This window comes from Hypanus sabinus, chromosome 16, assembly GCF_030144855.1.
Source record: "Hypanus sabinus isolate sHypSab1 chromosome 16, sHypSab1.hap1, whole genome shotgun sequence".
NCBI classification, from domain to species: domain Eukaryota; kingdom Metazoa; phylum Chordata; class Chondrichthyes; order Myliobatiformes; family Dasyatidae; genus Hypanus; species Hypanus sabinus.
In genome coordinates, this window is record NC_082721.1 from 42,408,886 (window position 1) to 42,431,367 (window position 22,482).

Genomic DNA, 22,482 nt, shown 5'->3' on the forward strand with positions numbered 1-22,482 from the left:
CGTAGTCCTCACCTGTTCTTGCAGTACTTAGACAATAGGTGCAGAAGTAGACCATTCAGCCCTTCAAGCCTGCACCACGATTCTGAGATCAAGGCTGATCATCTACTATCAATACCCAGTTCCTGCCTTGTCCCCATATCCCTTGATTCCCCTATCCATAAGATACCTATCTAGCTCCTTCTTGAAAGCATCCAGAGAATTGGTCTCCACTACCTTCCGAGGCAGTGCATTCCAGACCCCCACAACTCTCTGGGAGAAGTAGTTTTTCCTTAACTCTGTCCTAAATGACCTACCCCTTATTCTCAAACCATGCCCTCTGGTACTGGACTCTCCCAGCATCTGGAACATATTTCCTGCCTCTATCTTGTCCAATCCCTTAATAATCTTATATGTTGCAATCAGATCCCCTTTCAATGTGGTTGATGCGGGTAAAATTCTGGTCAATGGTGTTGCCACTCCCCCACCCAACCCCCATAAGTATTGATGGTAGGAGACTAAGCAATGGTAGTGCTATTACCATCTGAAATGGAGAAGCCACTAAACAGGATCAGAAAAAGTTGCAAAATCAGCCAGCTCCATCATGGGCACTAGCCCTCCCTGCACTGACGACATCTTCAATAGGTGGCATCCATCATTAAAAGCCCCATCACACAGGACGTGCCTTCGTTTCAATGCTACCATCAAGGAGGTGGTACAGAAGCATGAGGTCACACACTCAAAATTTTTGGAACAGTTTCTACTTCTCCACTATCCAATTTCTAAGAGGACAATGAACCCAGGTACACCACCTCACTACTTTTCCCCTCTTTTAAAACACTACTTATTTAATTTAGTTTTTGTATATAATGGATTCCAGTTAATTAGGCCATTTGTTAATCAGTGCAGCCACTTACTTGGGACAACTCAAAGAACAAAAACAAATGAAGAAATTCATTTATTTGAGCACAGTTTTGGCAGTTGTGTGTGCTTGTGTTATGTTATCTGTTTGAGCCAACAGACATCAATTCAAAAATCAGCGTTTTTTTTTTAATTTGATTTTAAAAAATTGAGACTTTTGCAAAGATCCCATGAAAATCAGCCAGCTCCATCATGGGCACTAGCTTGCCCTGCAGAAAAAATTACCCTGCTGGAGCAAATTAAATGCCATCCACCTAACAGAACTCATCATCTGGCAGAGATAACTAGAGTGCTAAAATCAACAACTGCACACTTGATATGTCAGCAGGATAAAATGTGTGAAGAATGGGCATTATGCAAGGGACAGCAGGAAACATCTCTAAACGGAAAGCACATGTAAGGATCCAGATGTTGAAGAGGCCCTCAATCAACTGTTTTCCATTGTAACCATACGAGGTGTGCTTGTCAGTGGAACAATGTTAACAAATAGGTCAAAGGAGCTAGCTAAGAAGCTGGGTCATGAAGATTTTAAAGCAACAGATCATTGATTATCTCAATGGAAATGTAGGCACCACATTAAATTCAAGAAAGCGCACGGCGAAGTGTAGAAACATGGAAATCTATAAAGCTCTCCGACTTACTTTGAAAATTGTTTGCGGATGATACCTACAATGCTGATGAAACAGGACTTCTTTTAAAATCATGCCATGCTGGAGGTTCAAAGAAAGCAATAGATTGCATAACTGTGTTGTCTTGTACAAATATGGCAGGAACCAATAAAAATAAATGGTTGGTTACTGGGAAAGTGTTAAACCTCAATGCTTTAAGGGGTTTAACGAATTGAATACTATGCTAATAAGAATGCATGGACGACTTCTGAAATTTTTAAGAAATGGCTGATGAGTTTGGGATATAGAACTTCAGCAGAAATCAAGTGAATTTTTCTGCTTGTTGACAATTGTGCAGCACACCATAATATTTTTGAATGTTTCAGAAACGTCAAACTAGAATTTCTCCCTGCCAATACAACATTGTTGGTGCAGCCAATGGATATGGGAATCAAAAAGTTTATAGACTTCGTATCACAGAAAGTTGGTGAGCCATATTCTCAAAGCAACTGAAAAAAAATCTACTGATATCTTCTTCAAAAGGCAAGGAAGTGGATGTATGAGTTAACCTTTTACAGGCAGTACAGTTTTGTCAGTGATATTTGGTGAGAAGCAAGCAGCAAGACAATTCAGAACTCTTTTGCTCACAGCAGTTTCAAGCACTCGTTAGGAACTATGCTCAATTTGAAGGTTTCAACAACCATCTTAAATATTTCAATGAATATGAAGATTTAGGAGATGCAATTGTTGAAAGCATTGTATCAAAACACTACGGCAGAAAATATGAAGATGAGGAAAGTGATGAAATGATGACAACTGAACAGAGGACGCCAAGAAATTTACTGTTGGCTTGAGGCATTACTTTAAGGAAGGCAATGAAGGCAGTCCATTATCTGCACTAGGTTGGATATTAATCGTTATTAACTTCCACTGCTCCAGGATTTCTTTAATAATATATGAACACAGGCAGTTTGGTCTCTCAAATTGCATTAAGATTCATGCCTCATTTGTCTTTGCCATCTATCTCATCCTTGCACTTATCTGTATTGCTTCCTAAAACCACTCTTTCCAATCAGAGATTTACAATTAACAATTCACCTACATCAACCATCAAGCCAAGTGTTCCAAATTCCTACTATAGTTTGCTCATCGACATGTTTTCCATCTTCACCACTGCACCAGGCTATGTCTAGGCTATGCTCCCCATTATTGGTTTCTAGAATCAGCAGATATAATTTCTTTTTCTATCCTGTAAGTTCCCCTTAATACCTTGAAAAGTTTGATCAATTATTGCAGGACCTTATAAGCTCCATAGACAACAACCCTACTTTGCAGAAGCTCTTGCCAAAATTTGACTAAAGGATCAATTCCAAACTTTCTATTCCAAGAAAGCCACAGCAACAATGCCCTCAAAGATTGAGAAATATATGCTGTCATTCCTTTCTTAAGATGAGGTGTACAGAACTGATCACAGTGATCCAGATTATGTCACCCCCCGTGCAACCAGTTCTGTATACAACTCAATTTTCCAGATATTATCATTCCATTAACTTTATTTTTATTACTTTCTGCACCTATCTTTCACATTTCAATGATATACAAAGTTCCCCAAGTCTCTTGCTTCTAACATTTCACCATTTGGAAAATAATTATCTCATTCTGAGCTACAAAGTTGAAAGTCACACATTTACTTAACATGAATCCCCAATCACTCAACTCATTAACATCTTTAATGCTACCATCCACACAGTTTCAAACATCAACCATTTTACTGTGCTGACAAACTAGATAGTAAGCCTTGTGTACAGTAAATAGATCAGATCAGACTCCAACAAAGGTCATTACAGGACTCCTCTGGAAACATCCTGCCTGCTTGAGAACTAGCCCACTATTTAATTACTTAGAGACATGAAAAGGATACCTTGGACAGTACTGTACAAACAATTGATGTGCTGCAATGAGTGATAGAAGATTAATGAAATGATCATGGTAGTCTGCAGGCACGTGCAGCCCTGTTTCAAAATCTGTATTATACTTGTACTATGTCCTGCGTATGTTACTCAAAATGGGTTTTTTTGGTTTGTTAAGAGTAGGAATGCTTCTTTGTCTGATAAGTGTTTCTCTCGCAGTTGTTTTGCTTTATACTTGTTGATATGGTAATTGTATTCATTTGTTAACCAATAGAGAATGTTATTTTGTCTTGTGAGGCTGGGAACTTGGGGGAGGGGTTTTTTCGCGGGCTTTTGGTAGAGAGTCGGGAGGAAGACCCCGAGGAAGGTGGACGTGCGCTGCACTGCTCGGAAGACCACCGGGCGTGGTCCTAGGTGCGAAGACGTGGAAGTCAGAGCCAAGCAACGAGGGGTTGGATGGTTGATGGTTGAGCTCCAACGATGTGCACTAAACTGATTGAACTTTGATAAGTTGGCGTCTTTTTGTTTTTTTCCCTTGTATATACTCTGTTAATACTCTGTTAATTTTAGTAAACTCTTTGAAGTGTATTTCATAACGGTATTTGTTGTGGGTTTGATACTGTGGGCGGGCGCGAGGCATAAACTCGATTCTCACAGCACCTGCGTGTACGGGAGGTGGGGTTGGTGTGTGGCTGGATCTCCTTTTCCCCTAGATATGTACCTGCCTGTTGGGCAAGTGTTACATACTGAAGGTAAATGCAAAAAAAAGCTTTTAATGTCCAAAATGATAGCTGTTTGTTTTTACAAAAACATTGCTCTTTTAGCTATTTAAGTGGAAAATGACTAGCTATGTTGTAGCTCAAGATTCAGATTGTTGATATGTTAACTCCTCAATCTGCAAAGATCTAGCAAATAGCATGACAGCAGATGGTATTTTTCAAAAAGCACAGCACATTTACTAGAGGTTTCAATTTAACCCCCATCGCTTGATGCCATATTTGTTGTGAAGAAACACATTTTTGCCACTTGCTGAATTACTGCACATTTTCTCAAACCACAATTTAACTCCTCTAAATCCTGGTCATGATATCCAGTAAGGAATATGGACAAATGCAATTCGCTCAGACTGAACGGAAATGCTTCCTGACCTACAAATTGATGTAGGCAACTATTCTAAGAAACTGTGCTGTTTATTTTTAAACGAAGTTACTGGAAAACTCTGTGTCCTTTATTAGGACTTGACTATATTGCACAGGTAGAACTTATTGAAACATATCCATGCACCAACAGATTTTAGGCTGTCCCAACACTGGCATTAAAAGTCAGCTGTGGCTTACTCAAATTCACAATCTTCCAACAAAGTGCTGTTGAGGAACTCGGGCACAAAAGAAGCCTAGGCTGAGGCAATGTTGCAATGAATCTGCTACCATTCGGCTTCAATAAACTAAGCCAATGTCCAGTCTTTCAGATGGAAATTTTGAAAAAGAACTAAATGACATTACGTTTAAGGGCAGCAAAGTAGTTATCAGAGGTGTTCCATTAAAATTTGAACAGAGCTTATTTGATGATTGTCACAGATAATGATAAGGAAACGGTGTGAATTGACTACCACACGTCCTGCATTTCAACAGAGATTATACTATGACAACAGCTTCCAAACCCATACAATACCCTGTGAAATACAGGCCTTTCTTAAGATATTTCTAATTTGACTGGCTATAGCATTGCTAGGGACAAATCAGAGTGGCTTTGACATTACTCCAAATCTAAAAAAAAGCATCCCTCCCATCCCTACAATAGCCATTCTGACATTATTAATTTCATGGTGATATGTGAATAATTACAGGTTTGAATGTTTTTTATTCTAATTCCTGACTGATAATCAACACAAGTGCACCTCAAGGATGTGTGTTCAACTGCTCTACTCTCTCTACATGCATCACTGTTCAGCTTGGCACAGTAAAAACACCATTTATAAATTTACTGTTACTGGCAAAATTTCAAATGGCAAGTGTACTGGAGTGAAACAGATAGGCTGGTTGAGTGGTGTCATAACAGCAACCTTGCATACAACATCAGCAAGACCAAGGAACTGTTTGTGGACTTTGGGAATGGGAAGTCAAGATAATACAGTGAAAAGGTGACCGTTTCAAGTTCTTGGACATCAATATCTTCGAGGAGTAATCCTGGGCCCACCATATTGCTACAATCATGATGAAGGCATGATAGCAGCTATACTACATTAGAAGTTTGAGATTTCATATGTCATCAAAAATTTGAGCCAACTTCTACAGATGTACTGTGGAGAGCAGTCTGACTGGCCGCATCACCACCTGCTATGGAGGCGGCAATGCACATGGTCATTAGAGGCTTCAGAGGGTTGTAGACATCCAACTCCATCACAAGACCAAGCCTTCCCACCACCAAGGAGATTTTCAAAAGGCCAATGAATACTACCTCACTCTTCAACAGTAGACTTCTTCCAGTCTAAATATTATTAGTATAATTAACCCTATTTCCTCTTTTGTGTTCAAAATATTCACTTCATTGTTTAACTATCTTGCTAAAAGAGTCCAAGGACTGGGGGGAAAAAATCAACATCATTCAACATTTAGGACTCTGGAAGCCAGCCAATAATAGTCCTCTGGCACTCTAACTTAACTATTTTCCTGGTCTCTGGCTAACATTCATCCTCCTCAATAGTGCTCCAGAAGATTTGTGTCAAGTCTCTTTATGTTATCAGATCAAAATTGTAACATTACTAAATGTTACAAACTGAAGAAATTCCTTATAGCCTGTTTTTTTTAAAATAAATTCAACAGATGTTGAATTGCATAAAGTATGAGAATTTCCTCCCATTGGACTCTTGACCACCTTTTTCTATCTCTCATTGACCACAATATGATCAGCTCACCTCCATCTGTAACTAATTTCCCAATCTGCAAATTAACTTTTCCCAATAGGCTCACTTTCTGCATCCATAATTATTTTACTCACTCATATGCTGCGGCTGTCCATGAAGTATCTAGTAACAATCACAAATTACCCTGGAGAAAGTGGTGATGTCCAATTCAATCAGGAAGTACAGTAAACACCAGGACAAGGTTCTATCAGGTTCAGTTTACATGGCACTTAACTTGCAAGCCTAAGTAAACCTTTTGAAGAAAAATGAAAATTTTAAATATAATCTAAACTGACAAGGTTCCAAAACCACATCTTTCTCCAGTTCTGTAATAACAGCTGTATTCCCAAAGCGCACCATCTCTTTATGGGATCAAAGGTAACAGATTAACAGCAATGCCAAATGCACACACACTTCAAACATACTATGCCTTGTAAGCATGAGAACTCTTCTGAGAGTTAATCCATATTATTAATCAGAATATTCTAATGAAAACCAACTGATGTCAATTTAGGTTTTCCAGAATCACACAAGAAAATAATTCCTTGCTCTAGTTCTATTAGCTGCAGTTCTTACATTCCACAGAAAGTTGATATGTAAACCTATTACCTTTGATTCTGGATAACATGTGTAAAGAAAATAGGAACATGTGACTGGATGTATCAGAAGCAGACTAACAGCAAAGACCTACCCGGTCAAAAGGAATGCTGTACTTCTTCAATATGGAGGGTGATATGAGAGTCATTTTGTGGCGAAGAAATGCATCACAACCTTGAGAGCTACCTGGAAAGAACCCTGGAGGCAAAGAGTAAAACAGAATTAAAAAAACATATAATATTTCTGCCACCTTTACTACAACACAGCATCAAATTGTACTGATCTATCACAATTTTCTTTTGAAAGCCAACAGTAAGGCTCCAACAATTCACTTTAGGTATAATTAACAAAACAATATAAACAGCTTCATTTCTTTCCTCCTACATCCTAAAGGTGTTAAATCCTTAATGGTACATAATTGTAAGCTTTAAATGTGACAATTCATATATGAAGGAAGTCTCCTGCTGCTCATGCCCATTGCTTGGACAATTTTAATATTCTCTCATCAATTGGACTTAACAGCACATAATCACCCTTTCAGTCAATATCAATTCTAGACAAATCCTTTTGTCCCTCTTATTTTTAGTCCCTTAACCACAAGAGAGGAAAAGATACAAAATGGATTTAGAAGGACCAGAAAGCAGGGTCAGAGGTATGTTTCGGCAACGTTTCTGAAAGCAGGAAAGGAAAGGCAGGAAACTCAAGGTGACAACACAGTGATTAATGAAGGAAGAGCATTCAATGGTGGTGTAGTGGAGAACAGAGCCAGAGCATGACAGGTACATGGGGAAATGTTCACAGAAGAGCGGGCAAATCACTCATGTCCTTGAAGGAAATAAAAGCTAATTCATCGGACATTTTAAAACAGTGAACAACAACGTCAACTAGAATGACAAGAGTGTGACTTCTGCGAGGAAATGATACGGCTGCTAATGAAAGTTAAAGGATACGAGGAGAGTCTGGCTTGGCGGTAGTTGGTGAGAGTAAATGCACAGAATAGCAAATTGTCTCTTCTCATTCAGAAGAGTTGGCAATGCATTTTCAGTTTTCATCTGTTTGATTAAAATTGTTTTAGTAACTTCTTAAGTCAGGTTGGATAAGATCTTTGGCAGCTTACCAGAGTTGTATTCAATAACAGATTACCAACTTGATGTTGCAACATAACTTTCTGCATTTCATTGTTGTCAATGTGCACAACTCTGATCAATTTTGTCAGTGGAAAAGGATATTTAATAGTGATAGATAAACCACTAACAAAATTCACTACCGCTAATTTAAGCTACATATTTATCTCAATCACCCTGGTCACAATGAATCAAATTCAACATCTTAGCAGTAGAAATCTTGCATTAATTTGGTTTAATAAAATTTTTCTGAGATCTTGCCAAAAGAAAATCCAAAGTTTATTATCAGAGCACATACACATCATCACATACAACCCTGAGGTTCTTTTTCTGTGGACATTCTTAGCAAATCTACAGAATAGTAACCGTAAACAGAATCTGTAAACAAACTGTGCAAATGTAGATATAAATAAGTAACAATAAATAACAAGCATTTAATAACAATATAACAGAGCCCTTAAATAAGTCTAGTTATCACCTTCAAAACAAAATCACAATGGCAAACAGATACATAGGTACAGGAAAAATAACAAAAGGAAAATACAAACAACTCAATGCTTCCAAGGATTTTTGTCTTTAGACTGTATTTGGCAAACATGGTGGAAAACTAATACATGAAAATCTTATTTTTCATTCCAAGACCATCTCCACTTCATCTGCATTTTGAAGGCAGCAAAAAAAAAATCAGACAACATTCCAGCAATCAAATCCATTCTGAATCATTCATATTTAGCAACAACTAATATTTAACTTATTTTTAATAAGTAAGGCTTTGAAAACATTATTGACCAATATTCCTTTGTCCATTTGCCCTGCCCCACTGATCTCCCTGAAAGTGGCAAAAGTGCTAAACCTGCATGCACCTCCTCCCTCACACCTAGTCAGGGCCACAAACAGTGCTTCCAGGTGAGGCAACACCTCACCAACGAATCTGCTGGGCCAGTCCATTGTGTCCAGTGCTCACAGTGAAGCATCCTCTACACTGGTGAGATCCATCATGAATTGGGGTCACTTTGTCAAACACCTCCCTTTCATCAGACAAAAGCGGAACTTCCCAATGGTCAAACATTTTAATTCTCATTCCAAAATGCCAGACCATTTGTGCCACGATGAAGCAACCCTCACCGTGGAGGAGCAACACCTTATATTCCATCTGGGTAGCATCTAACCTTATGGCATGAATATCGATTTCTCCTTCTGCTAAAAAGAATTTTCCTTCTTCCTTCCTCTTCTTCTATTCCCCATTCTGGCCTCTTACCTCTTCTCAATTGCATATAGGCTCCCCCAGTTCCCCTCCTCCTTCCCTTTCTCCTATGGTCCATTTTCCTCCCTTATCAGATTCTTTCCTCTCCAGCCCTTTACCTTTCCTACCTACCTGGCTTCAGCTATCATCTTCCAACTATCCTACTTCCCCTACCCCACCTTCCCTTCTTCCTCTCAGCGAGGCAGAGGTACACTGAAACTCCTCCTTTCCCTGTCTCAATATGCCCTGTCAGCAGACTCACAGCTGTGGCTCCAAACCCACAATGGCTCAGTCCAGCGAATGCACTACCATATGTGAATTCACTCGCCTGCTAGGCAAATTCCCAAACCTCACCATGCCCACAACTGGCTCAACAATCCACACCCATGCCCATAGAATGGACTCAGAAAAGGTTAAATTTGCTAACATGGAAATGCTTGGCATTGTACACAGGTCTAATAACCTTCCCCCCCAGCCCCCAGGATTCACCCCTCCACATAGTCCCTAAGACCAGTAATCGTTGCCGTCCATGTGGCAATTACCACCACCTTAACAAGGCCACCACCCCCAGATTGTTACCCAGTCCCACATATTCAAGACTTCTCAGCATGTTTAGCTGGAAAGAATTTTTTTCTACAGTTTACCATCAGGTACCTGTGTGAGGATGTTCCCAAAACTGCAGTGATAATCCCATTTGGCCAGTTTGAGTTTCTACGCAAACCATTTAGGCTGAAAAATGCAGGACAGACTTTCCGGCGCACAATGGACGCTGTGTGAAAAGACTTAACTTTTTTTTTACCTGGACAACATACTTGTCACCAACGCATTCAAAATTGAACACTTTGGAGTCTTTTAAAGATAATCTTAGAGAGATACACGGAACTTAGTAAAATAGAGGACTGTGTGATAGAGTAATTCTAGGCAGTTTCTACAGAAAGTTACATGGTCAGCACAACATTGTGGGCCAAAGGGCCTGTAATGCACTGTAGATTTCTATGTTCCTCACATCTCTGCACACTTTTCAAGCAATTAAGCCAACATGGGCTAATTACTAACCCCAATAAATACTAGTTAGTTTGTCTACTATTGGCTTTCTCGATCACTGCACCTCCGCAGTCAAAAGTCACCAATATTACGGACTTTACACTGATGGAATGAATAAAACACTGCAAAAGTTTTTAGGTATCATGAATTTCTATCACTTCATTCCACGAGTTGCTGAACTTAAGCTACTCTTGTGTAGTGCTTTTAAAGGCAGTGCGAAAATTGATAATTTCCTGATAGGTCAGAGCATCAAAAGTTATGGCGAGAAGGCAGGTGTATGGGGTTGAGTGGGATCCAGGATCAGCCATGATGAAATGTCGGAGCAGACTCAATGGACTGAATGGCCTCATTCTGCTCCTATGTCTTATGACCCTAATCGCATACTTGAGTGGTCAGCAGACATGAAGGGAGCATTTGGCAACAGCAAACAAGTTCTTTCAAACACGACAGTATTGGAGCACCCGCCCTCAACATGCCCAGACGCATTGATTACGAAACAGTATATTCTAGTAATGCAACTAACTTAGTTTCCTCACTAAATGGCAAAGGTATATATAGCTGCTATCCTTGGCTACAAGTCATTCCACCTGGAATGTTTCAAGTTATTTCAAAACAATAGCAATAAAATATGTACTGTGAATTCTGGTTAAGTGGGACACTTCAGGACCAGTACAATTATGCAGCTACTCCAATTATCCAGAGTTTCATGCCAATAGTTTAAAATGTATTATTAAAAGAAAGCCAACCTACAATTTAACTGAGTATTAAATTATGCATTTAAATGAAAGACAGAACAAATGAGAACACTACCAATACTACTACAGCATTATTAATCCAGTGGAGGCTGCCATGTTCTTTTGATTGACTGTAAATGAACTAAATCAGAGCAGACAGCTAGTGTAGATAATGGACTGCATTCATATAATACTTTTGATTATTGCATTCTCCAAATCTTCATTTTCATTGTAACATTCAAGATGATTGTTGATACATTTAAATTTTTCGTAGCTCCTAACTTGCTTGTAGCAAATTAATTTAATTTTCACTCCCAGTTGTATCTGCCATCACCAAACCTGAATGCTTGAAACTACAGTGAGTAAAACTGTTCTGAATTGTTCTACTATTTATTTCTCGTGATCTATTGGTAACAAAAATCACTGCTTTTTGAACACAAATTCATGCAACTGATGATATTTAAAAACTGTTCGATCCAAGCACAAAGTAGTATCCAACTGCCACACAAGTCCACGCAACTGGTGCTAGTTAGAACTTATCCAGCAAGTCTCCTGCCCCAATTATGCGGTATAGTGTCCCAAATAAATGAAGGGAATTCCAGCTATTTTCTAGATTAGATTTTATTCTTTAAAAGTTGGGCCAAATAGGCAGCTGCCCCAATTAACTGGAATCCACTGTATTTATTTTTGCTCATTAGCAAAGAGTTCAAGCTCATGAAGAGAACACAAAGATGAATTCCAATACAACAAATTAAGAATACATTTCCAGCAATGAACTAGAACTATTTGATTCTGATAAAGGTTCATAATTATACATATGGGTAGCAGGGTGGAGATACATCTCTACCAAAGGAGGTGTAAGGTACCCCTTTTTCCACTAGCCTGCAGGTTACCCTTGGGCAAGGTGTAGCACCTGCTTAGATCCCCAATCAGGGTCACGTAAAGCCATGGGAGTGGGTGGTGAATGGTCATATGAGCAGTTGGTGCATATCAGAAGTCTGGTTATGTGACCTCTGATGCCAGGCTGGGGTCATCCATCTTGTAAAAGCAATGCCCAGTAGATGATGGCAAACTAGTCCTGTAGAAAAGTTTACCAAGAACAATCATTGTCATGGATAGACCATTATCACCAACATCATACACAGTAATAATGAATTATACACAGCCTACACCTGTCACAATAGCTGCCCCCTACCAATTCCCAATGCATTTCTTTTTAATGCTATTAGTTATCTATAAAACGGCATTAATAATGCAACTAACCATATGAAATGATTTGCAGAGATAATGTGGTATGTAATCCTTTCGCTGTGATACATAATGTTTTGCCAGGTCACTTATCCATGCGACTGGAACATTGGTACGAATGTTCTATATTAATCACAGAAAAACTGAGAAAACTAGAACCTTGAATTTGTAACTAATAATAGTGTTGAATTTATTTAAAAGGTGAACATGGGAAAAAAAGTTGTCATCCTGTCTATCTAATTAATTCAATTCTATCCCCCTAGGCTTGTCTTGACATGAAGATTTTAAAATTGAGAATAAGTTGAACAGAGTTCTGAAAAATATCTACAGAATATCAGGTGTTTTCCAAAGTAGCATCTGACTCCTTTTCCGTGTATAGTCATTGTTTTCTGACCAACATCTGTACATTTCACGTAGAATTTGAGATAATTTACATATGTAGACCCTTTAGTAATCTTAGGACGTGTTTTCCAATCAAATATTCTTTAAGTGTACTGTCATCCAAAAGATTGCACTGTTAAAGTAGATATAATGCTGCATAGTGAGGCATAGCTAAAGTATGCAAGGCAAAACAAATGCCTGCTGATCTAGTTACAGAGGGTGATAAAAGCTATCCGGACTCAGTTGTTATTACCCTGGGTGATTTTAATTGTTACTTTAAAATGGAAACTTCCCTTGTTTCACAAACACGTTATATGTACTACTAAAGGAGGTAATATTCTGGACCATTGCTACAGCCTGATTAAGATGCCCCTCATGCCATATCCAGCACTCCCTTCCCTCCACCTCAGACATTCTGACCACCATTCAGCTCATCCCTCAATACCAACAAAAACCAAAAGTGGTGAAGTTCATCAATAAAGTTGTAAAAATATGGTCTCAAAGTCTCAGAGATGCTAAGAGACTGTTTTGATTTCACTGATGGAAACATCTTTAAAATTAGTATTGACAGCATCGATGAAAACCCTGAAATAGTTACCTCCTATATCAGTGAAGATGTCTACAGCCCCACTAAAATGATCACCAGCTTCAGCAACAATAAACCCTGGTTCAATGCAGAGCTTAGAACACTGCATCTGGAGGAGGAGGAAGCATTCAGGAGTGGAATTAAAGGGGAGCTCAAAAAGGCTGAGTACAAGCTGGAGAAGGCAATCAGAGCTGTGAAATACCAATATTCAGTCAAACTGGAAAAATAGTTTTCTGGAAATGACTGTTCATCAGTCTGGAAAAGCATTAAGTTCGTTACCAAAGGGCACACCTCTGACCCTGCTGACCCTACTCCCACACTGGTTACAAGAAGTTCTACTGCAGATTTGACTCAAAGATGACACTTCAAATACAATCTCTAGTGCCCATTCAGCCAGACCCTTAAACGTCAAGGAGGAGGTGGTGAAGAAGCTGTTCAGAAAGCAAAATATCAAGAAGTCTGCTAGCCTTGACTGTCTCCCCTGCCATCCTTAAACACTGTGCTTACCAGCTGTCTACAGTCTTCACTGATATTTTCAGTCTTTTAAACTATGCACTGTTCCAGCATGTTTTAAGAAATTTCTTATTATTCTAGTCCACCTCCAGAAAAAAAATCAAAGGTCATGGACTTGATGACTCCAGGCCAGTTGCATACACATCAGTCATAGTGGAGGCTTTTGAAATGTTGGTTGGTCATGTCATTTCTCAAATCCATAACTTAAAATTAACTGCTGCAATTCCCTGTTGTAACAGATCTGTAGATGTAGACACTAGTCTTGACTTCACCCTACAGCACCTCAAATACTAACTTGAAATTGAATACTCTCAAAACCACAAAGATGCATATTGATTTCAGGAGAAATGTGCCTCCTATTCATCATCAACAAATCTACAATTAGCACTGTTTCAACATTTGTGTTTCTGAATATCATTCATTCACAGGACTTCAGTTGGGAGAATCATATCTCATTCATTAACAAAAAGGCTTGGCAGTAGATGTACTTCTTGCAGCAACTGGTAAAATTATATCTTCCCCAGAATATACTGCAGCCATCACACTGCATCCTCACATCTGGTGTTGCTGTCTGCTTTATGGCAGCATCCTCTCATGATGTACAAAAACTCAAGTGAACAGTCAAGGCAGCAGAAAGTCACTGGCTACAGTCTACCATTACTGCTGTTCAGCGGCATGCACCCTGGTCAAAACTTCTGTTCTTGTGAATAGTTAAGTGAGTAGAAGATGAACTGATCTCCAAAAGTCTTAAAGCTAAAGATGAAACATTCTTTTCAACATTTTAAGCAGGATTAGTGTATTAATTTTGTTTTGTACAATTTTAGAGTGGAAAAAAAAGGAAAGGAGCATCATGCAAAAGTTTGGGCACCCCAAGAGATTCAAGCTCTCAGATAACTTTTACCAAGATCTCAGACCTTAATTAGCTTGTCAGGGCTATGGCTTGTTCACAATCATCATTAGGAAAGGCCAGATGATGCAAATTTCAAAGCTTTATAAATACCCTAGCTCCTCAAACCTTGTCCCAACAATCAGCAGCCATGGGCTCCTCTAAGCAGCTGCCTAGCACTCTGAAAATTAAAATAAGTGATACCCACAAAGTAGGAGAAGACTTTAAGATGACAGCAAAGCATTTTCAGGTAGCCATTTCCTCAGTTCGTAATGTAATTAAGAAATGGCAGTTAACAGGAATGATGGAGGTCAAGTTAAGGTTTGGAAGACCAAGAAAACTTTCCAAGAGAACTGCTCGTAGGATTGCTAGAAAGGCAAATCAAAACCCCCGTTTGACTGTAAAAGACCTTCAAGGAAGCTTTAGCAGACTCTGGAGTGGTGGTGCGCTGTTCTACTGTGCATTCGACCCCTACACAAATATGACCTTCATGGAACAGTCATCAGAAGAAAACCTTTCCTGCATCCTCACCACAAAATTCAGTGTCAGAAGTTTGCAAAGGAATATCTAAACAAGCCTGATGCATTTTGGAAACAAGTCCTGTGGACTGATGAAGTTAAAACAGAACTTTTTGGCTGCAATGAGCGAAGGTATGCTTGGAGAATAAATGATTCAGAATTTCACCTCTCCAACAGTTAAGCATGGGGGTGGATCGATCATGCTTTTGGCTCGTGTTGCAGCCAGTGACATGGGGAACATTTCACTGGTAGAGGAAAGAATGAATTCAATTAAATACCAGCAAATTCTGGAAGCAAACATCACACATCAAAAATCTGTGGATAGACCTCAAAAGAGCAGTGCATGCAAGACGGCCCAAGGACCTCACAGAACTAGAAGCCTTTCACAAGTAAGTATGGGTGAAAATCCCCCAAACAAGAATTGAAAGACTCTTAGCTGGCTACAGGAAGCATTTACAAGCTGTGATACTTGCTGTGTTACTAAGTTCTGACCATGCAGGGTACCCAAACTTTTGCTTTGGGCCCTTTTCTTTTTTTGTTATTTTGAAACAGTAAAAGATGAAAATAAAAAAGTAATCTTGTTTAACATATTGAAGAAATGCGTCATCTTTAACTTTATGCCTTTTGGAAATCAGGTCATCTTTTACTCCCTAGCTATTCACAGTAACAGAAATTTTGACTGGGGTGCCGAAACTTTTGCATGCGCTTGTATGTGCTCAGGTCAAAGAAACGGGCAGGAGAAACAATTGCTGACACTACCAATCCTACAAGTAGCCTTTTTCAAAAGCTCCTTTCTAGACAGCGCCACAAGGGTTATTAAAACAAAAACTACACATCTTAAAAATCACAAACAACAGAAAAGTCAGCAAATGCTAGAAATCCAAACAACACACACAAAATTCTGGAGGAACTCAGCAAGCCAGGCGGCACCTATGGAAAAAAGTACAGTTGACATTTCAGCCCGAGACCTTTCTTCAGGACTGGAAAGGAAGGGGGAAGACACCAGAATAAAAAGGTGGGCAGAAGGGAAGGAAGAGAGCTTGAAGGTGATAGATGAAGCCACTTGAGTGGAAAAGGTAAAGAACTGCAAAAGAAAGAATTTGATAGGAGAGGAGAGTGGACCATAGGAGGAAGGGAAGGAGGAGAGGACCTGGGGAGGTGAGTAGGTCAGATGAGGGAAGGGGGAAGGAAAGAGGAGCTGGAAAGGACATATAATAAGGGCAATGTCACAATTGTAATGGAGGATTTTAATATGCAAGGGGATTGGGAAAATCAGGTTTACAACTGTAACGGGGGACAATCTTAAAACATCTTAAAAGTTTCTTTCCCCAGGCATTTAATCTGATCACCATTCTGGTTAGTCCCCCACCCTACTCTGTCTCCCCTGTCACTGCACTGTAAATACCTTAAGCCATCTTTTGTAATGTTGTTTATCTTGTAAATACATGCTGGTATTTATACACATTTTATTCTATATCCATACTTATAACTTCTTACTTTGTTTTGTGTAATTCTTTTTATTTACTGAATGTTGCTGTTTTTTGATGCTTTTCTTTTATCAGGCATTTTTGTGTTCATGAGGCAGTCCTATTAATCTGCTCTCATCAATAATGGCATGCAGGTGACATTTCTCCACTAGTTTAAACTTACTAATAATCCAGCATGACGAAGAACAGAAGCATATCACATAAAAGAGTTAACTATTCCTTTACTGATACATTCCCTAACCATTTCTAACTGCACATAAAATATGTAAATAGAGTGCAGTTTAAATATGGTGCTAAAGAACAGAAATAGTCAGAATGTGCTTGATATGAAAGAACAAAATCTGCTAAAAAGAACAAGAATTATTTTTGTAATGGCTATATACAAACTTTGCCATAATGAAGTCAGCTATTATTATATGCATAAAGGAACAAACTGATATGTTTCGGTGGTCACAAAGTAGGAAATGTATCACTGTTGGGAAATGGAAACTTATTCATCTTGGAAAATAATATTATCAGTACAATCCAGTGCAATAAACTGACACAAGATATACTCTCCAAAAACTACGTCTTAACTGCATTCCTTAAGTAGTACTATTTTGAACTACACTACACTAATTTAATTGATTCTATCAGCTATCCAGGTGGCCTCTCTAATAATAACAAATTACTGCTGTAATGTATAGAACATGTGGAGTTTCAGAACATACATTAAAAAATACACTCATCTCATCATAAGCAAAAGCTTACATCAAGATTTTCATTGAAGTATTGAGAGCATTGAAAATTCACATCAAACCTTTCCAGCACTGTCGCTTTAAGTCATACTACTATGAAAATAACAAATATTTATCATTTCAAAGTTTCCCTCATTATTATTTGGGGCTCCTTGCATTACCATAGTCTCATGTTGTTATGCCGGGTTTATTTGTCTGAGAACTCCAAAGTATGGAAGACGTATTACTATCAAAACATATTTATGAACAATGAAAGTATTTCAAAAAGAGGATTTACTTACCTTTTGCCAGTCGTTCTAGCCTTTTGCCATGCTCTGGAGGTATTGCATACCTACAGTATATTAGAACAAATTAAATTAGTCTATTTGAATTGTATTAAAATTATTTAATACTTTGTGGTTTTCAATAGTTCATGCAATGAGAATTTGGCTTTTCAAGCGGAGAGCTTTTTCAAGCACTTTTAACCACAGCCCTGAATGCCATTTCGGCAAATTTCACTATTTTTTTATCAAGTTGCTGCAGAAGTGATACAGTATATCCTATGACTTTGGTCACACCCTCCCCAGAACACTGGTGTGCATAGCCAATAAATTAACTTCTTTGAATCTAGACACTGGTATAACATAGGTAACATAACAAAGCATTTGCCCACTAATGCCAATTAAATCATTAGATAATTGAGAAACTAAGGAAACATGATTTTCTTGGTTCCATTGCAAATCCCAACACAAAAGTTTCCATTTGTACCATAATCAAAACATCTCTTGGGATAGAAAACTCAAGTGATTAATCCCCAAACGAGAAGCCCCAATCTCTTACTTGAACAATTACCAATACAAAAGCAGCTCAACACTTTCAAAAGCAGATTGCAATAAACCCAAATACTCAGATTTATCCCCTCAAAAGTCACAACTGCTCTGAAAGCATATAAATGATACTCTGCTTTCAACATACAGTATTTCTGCTTTTGTATGAGATGTATAATTGAATGAATTTGAAATTCAATTGAAAGAAAATGAGGAAGAATGACAATGCAGAAGAACAGATTTGTTTAATAGATGAAAGGGAAACGAAAAAAACTTCCCAAAATCAAAATCAGAATGTCAGCAAAAAGTTATTATACAACACTGTATGAATTGTTCCCAATATCATTCCCCTACTGAAAATCCACTAATATGTCAAATTGTGCAGTTGCAAAAGACATCAGTTCCTAAAATCCAGGAAAGAGCTTTAAGACAAATATGGCAGTGAGATACTTTGAAAAAGAGCTTGAAACTGTATACAGTTCAATGTTTATGACATCAACTGTGACCTTTTAATCCAACTGCATGCTACAGGAGACTGCTTTTGATTGTTCATTAAAATGACACGGTAGTGAATTTCAATGAATATTTTAGCAAGCACTATTTCTGCTGCATTTTAGCTATACTTTCACCTTAAAACTTGAAGGTTCATTTTCTTCCCTAATCACCATGGACCTGAACCAAAATCCATTAGCAGAACTTGGCACTGGAATCCCACCTACCCACCAAAGACAAGTAATTCACCATCTCCAGCACTGAGGCAAATCCATAATGACAGAATGAGGTTAATGGGATAACACGAGGTCTTCCTTATAAAGCAGACATCAATTCAGTTATATAAACTCCCACCACACCATGCCTTCTGCAGAGGTCACTCCCTCTGTGATTCCCTACCCATTTGTCCCACCCCACTAATCTCCCTGAAAGTGGCAGAAATGCTATACCTGCCATGCACCTCACCTCTATTCAAGGCCCCAGACAGTCCTTCCAGGTGAGGCAACACTTCACCTGAAAATCTTTTGGGAGTTGTCTACTATATTTGGTGCTCCCCGTGCCACCTCTTCTACATCGCTGAGATTTGACAAAGATTGGGGAACTGCTTTTTCCAGCACCTCTACTCCATCTGCCAAAAGTGGAATTTCCCTGGTGGCCAACTATTTCAATTCCGATCTCCATTCCCATTACAACATGTTGGCCCATGAACTCTTCTTCTGCCATGATCAAGCCACTCTCAGTTGGAGGAGCAATACTTCACATTCTATCTGAGTAGCCTCCAACCTGGCACAAACATCAATTTCTCCAACTTCCAGTAATTTTTTCTCTCCTTCCCATTCCGTTCTTCATTTCCCTAATCTGGGCTCTCACCTGCCTATCACCTCCCCGGTGTCCCTTCTTCTTTCCTTTTCTCCCATGATCTACACTTCCCCTCCAGCCCTTTGCCTTTTCCACATCACCTTGCAGCTTCTTACTTCATCAGTCTTCCCCCACCCACCTGGCTTTACTATTACCTCCTTCCTCTCCCTCCACCTTCTTACTCTGGCTTCTTCTCCTTCCTTTCCAGTCCTGAAGAAGGGCCTCGACCCAAAACATCAACTTTTTATTCTGTTACGAATGAGGAGCAACTCTGATGGGCAGAAGGGTACAGAATCGCCAATGCTCCCCACCCCTTTGGAGAATCGCAAATTGCTACTATTCTGATGCTGTTATCAAAGGAAATGAGAGAGATAAACAGCTCATACAAATTTATGAGACAGGGGCACAGCACAGGTTGGAATGTCTCCTATTGACAAAGAGAAAGATTACTGCTATTGTCTCTTGGAGAAGGAATTGTGTATTGAGTACTGTTCTATTGATTGAAACCCCTCAGGGGGCAACCAGAGTGGTCCGGTTGAGGGATTGCGTCATCCCAACCTGATTGACAACTGAGACCCCGTGAGTGGACATAAAAGTAGGATCTGGGTAACACCCCTCAAATGCACCAGGAGAGACGCTACGGGACCAGTGGGGGCTTGTGTGTGTGTCCACCCTTGCCTGGGTGACGAGTCCTCCACGGAACGGTCTAGCTGACGAACGGAGACGGATCAAAATCATCTCCCTCTCCCTCGCTCTCTCACACACACACACGCACACGCAACACAGTGAACAACAACTACTGCAGCCTGTATGAACTGAACTGAACTTTATATTTCCATCGGACAATTCATTATCCCCTAGACAACGATAGAGCTGATTTTTTATTGATTATTATTATACCCGCACTTTTAGGTTTAGTATTGATGTTGTATATTATCTGTATATTTGCATTGATATTATTTTTGTGTATTTTTACTAATAAATATAGTTAAAAATAGTATCATCAGACTTCAACGGATACTCCCATCTTTGCTGGTAAGACACCCAGTTACGGGGTTCGTAACAATTCATTTCCATAGATGCTGCCTGTCCTGCTGAGTTCACCAGCATTGTGTGTGTTGCTCTGGATTTCCAGCAATTGCAGGATCTCTTTGTTTATAGTTATATAAACTCTATCCTTTTCATATGTAAATTAAGATGGTGCTTACAAAAGAAACAATATAGTTAATATCATTTGAAACATTAGATTCCAATGACTTGAATAGAGGATATCTAAATCCTTCTAAACAGAAACACCCATGATCCATCAGCATTTAAAAATATCTTAACTTTAAAAATTTTTTAAAACAAAGTAGATGGACTACATTATATTACATTTTCCAGGACCTTGTTTGCTTACTTAATCATCCTACATCTTCTGAAGACTCTTTGCAACTTCCTCAAAGTTCTCTTACTTTACACCAGCAAGAGATTTTATATTGCACTTGATTCCCTCATCCGAATCATTGATATAAATTGTGAACAGCTTGAATCCCAGTACTGATCCCAGCATCATCAATCTGAAAATGGCCCATTTATTCCTAGTGCAAATTCATGATTCCTTAGGATTTAGGAGAGTTAGAAGTGGGTATGAGAAGGCCTTAGCAATGAAGGAAAACACCAAGGCATTCTACACATTTGTGAAGAACAGGAAGGATGACTAGAGTGAGGGTAGGATTGATCAGGGAAAAAAGAGAAAATAAGGGACCAGAGCTGGAGGAGGTAGGGGAGGTCCTTAATTAACACTTTTGCTCAGTATTCACCAGTGAGAGGGAATTTGACTTGGTGAAGACAGTGTAAAACTGACTGATATGTTAGAACCAGTTGATGTTAACAAAGGAATGTGCTGGAAATTTTGTAAAACATTAGGATATATAAGCGGCCAGAGGAAATACACCCTAGGTTACTACAGAAGTGGGGAAAGAGATTGCTGCACCTTTGGTGATGATCTTTGCATCCTCATTGACCACAGTAGTACCACCAGATGATTGGAGAGTGGCAAATGTTACTCCTTTGCTGAAGAAAGGGAGTAGAAATAAACCTGCGAATTATAGGTCACTGAGATTTACTCCAGTTGGTGAAAAATTATTGGAAAAGGTTCTTAGAAACAGGACATATGAGCATTTGGAGAAGCATAAGCTGAATAGGGATATTCAGCATGGCTTTGTGAACAGTAAGTCATGCCTCAAAAGCCTGACTGAATTATTTGAGGATGTGACAAAGCACACTGATGAAGGTAGTGCAGTGGATGTGGTACTGATTTTAGTAAGGTATTTGATAAGATTCCCCTTGGTAGGCTCATTCAGAAAATCAAGAGGCATGAAATCCACAGAAACTTGGCCGGGTGGATTCAGAATCAGATTGCTCATAGAAGGGAGGTGGGGGTTGTTGATGGAGCATATTCCATCTGGAAGTCAGTGAGTATTGGTGTTCCACAGGAATCTGCTCTTTGTGACTTTTGTAAATAACTGGGATGAGGAAGTGGATGGGTAGGTTAGTATGTTTGCAGTTGACATAAAGATTACTGGAATTGTTGATAGTATAGAAGAAATGTCGTAAGGAACAAGACATTGAGAGAAATCAGAGCTCATCTGAGAAGTGGCAGATGGAGTTCAACCTGGAAAAGTGTGAAGTGATTCACTTTGAAAGGTCAAATTTGAAGACAGAATACAGAGTTAATGGCAGGATTCTTAGTGGGTGGAAGAACAGAGGGAGCCTGAGGTGCACATCTATAGATCAAAGTTACCACACAGGTTGACAGTATTGTTAGGAAGCCATATGGTGTGTTGGCCTTCATTAATCAGGGGATTGAGTCCAACAGCCACTAGGTAATGTTGCAGATCTATAGAACCCTGGTTAGACCACATCTGGT

The 22,482-nt window shown here is 39.1% G+C and overlaps 1 protein-coding gene across 5 annotated transcripts in view; it reads right to left on the reverse strand.

The window, feature by feature from the left end:
• kdm4b (lysine (K)-specific demethylase 4B) overlaps positions 1-22,482 on the reverse strand; it is a 558,544-nt gene that overhangs the window by 370,745 nt on the left and 165,317 nt on the right. For 4 of the 5 annotated variants that reach the window (XR_009516110.1, XM_059991637.1, XM_059991638.1 and 1 more), the window contains 2 exons: positions 17,697-17,746; positions 7,009-7,112 (listed from right to left, as the gene is read on the reverse strand). Coding sequence is in view for 3 of the 5 variants with exons in the window: in XM_059991637.1 (XP_059847620.1) it covers positions 7,009-7,112; positions 17,697-17,746 (154 nt within the window). In the remaining 2 variants the exon portion in view is untranslated. Of the gene's footprint in view, positions 1-7,008; positions 7,113-17,696; positions 17,747-22,482 lie in introns of those variants that run through there. The other variant, XR_009516111.1, reaches the window with a different exon arrangement.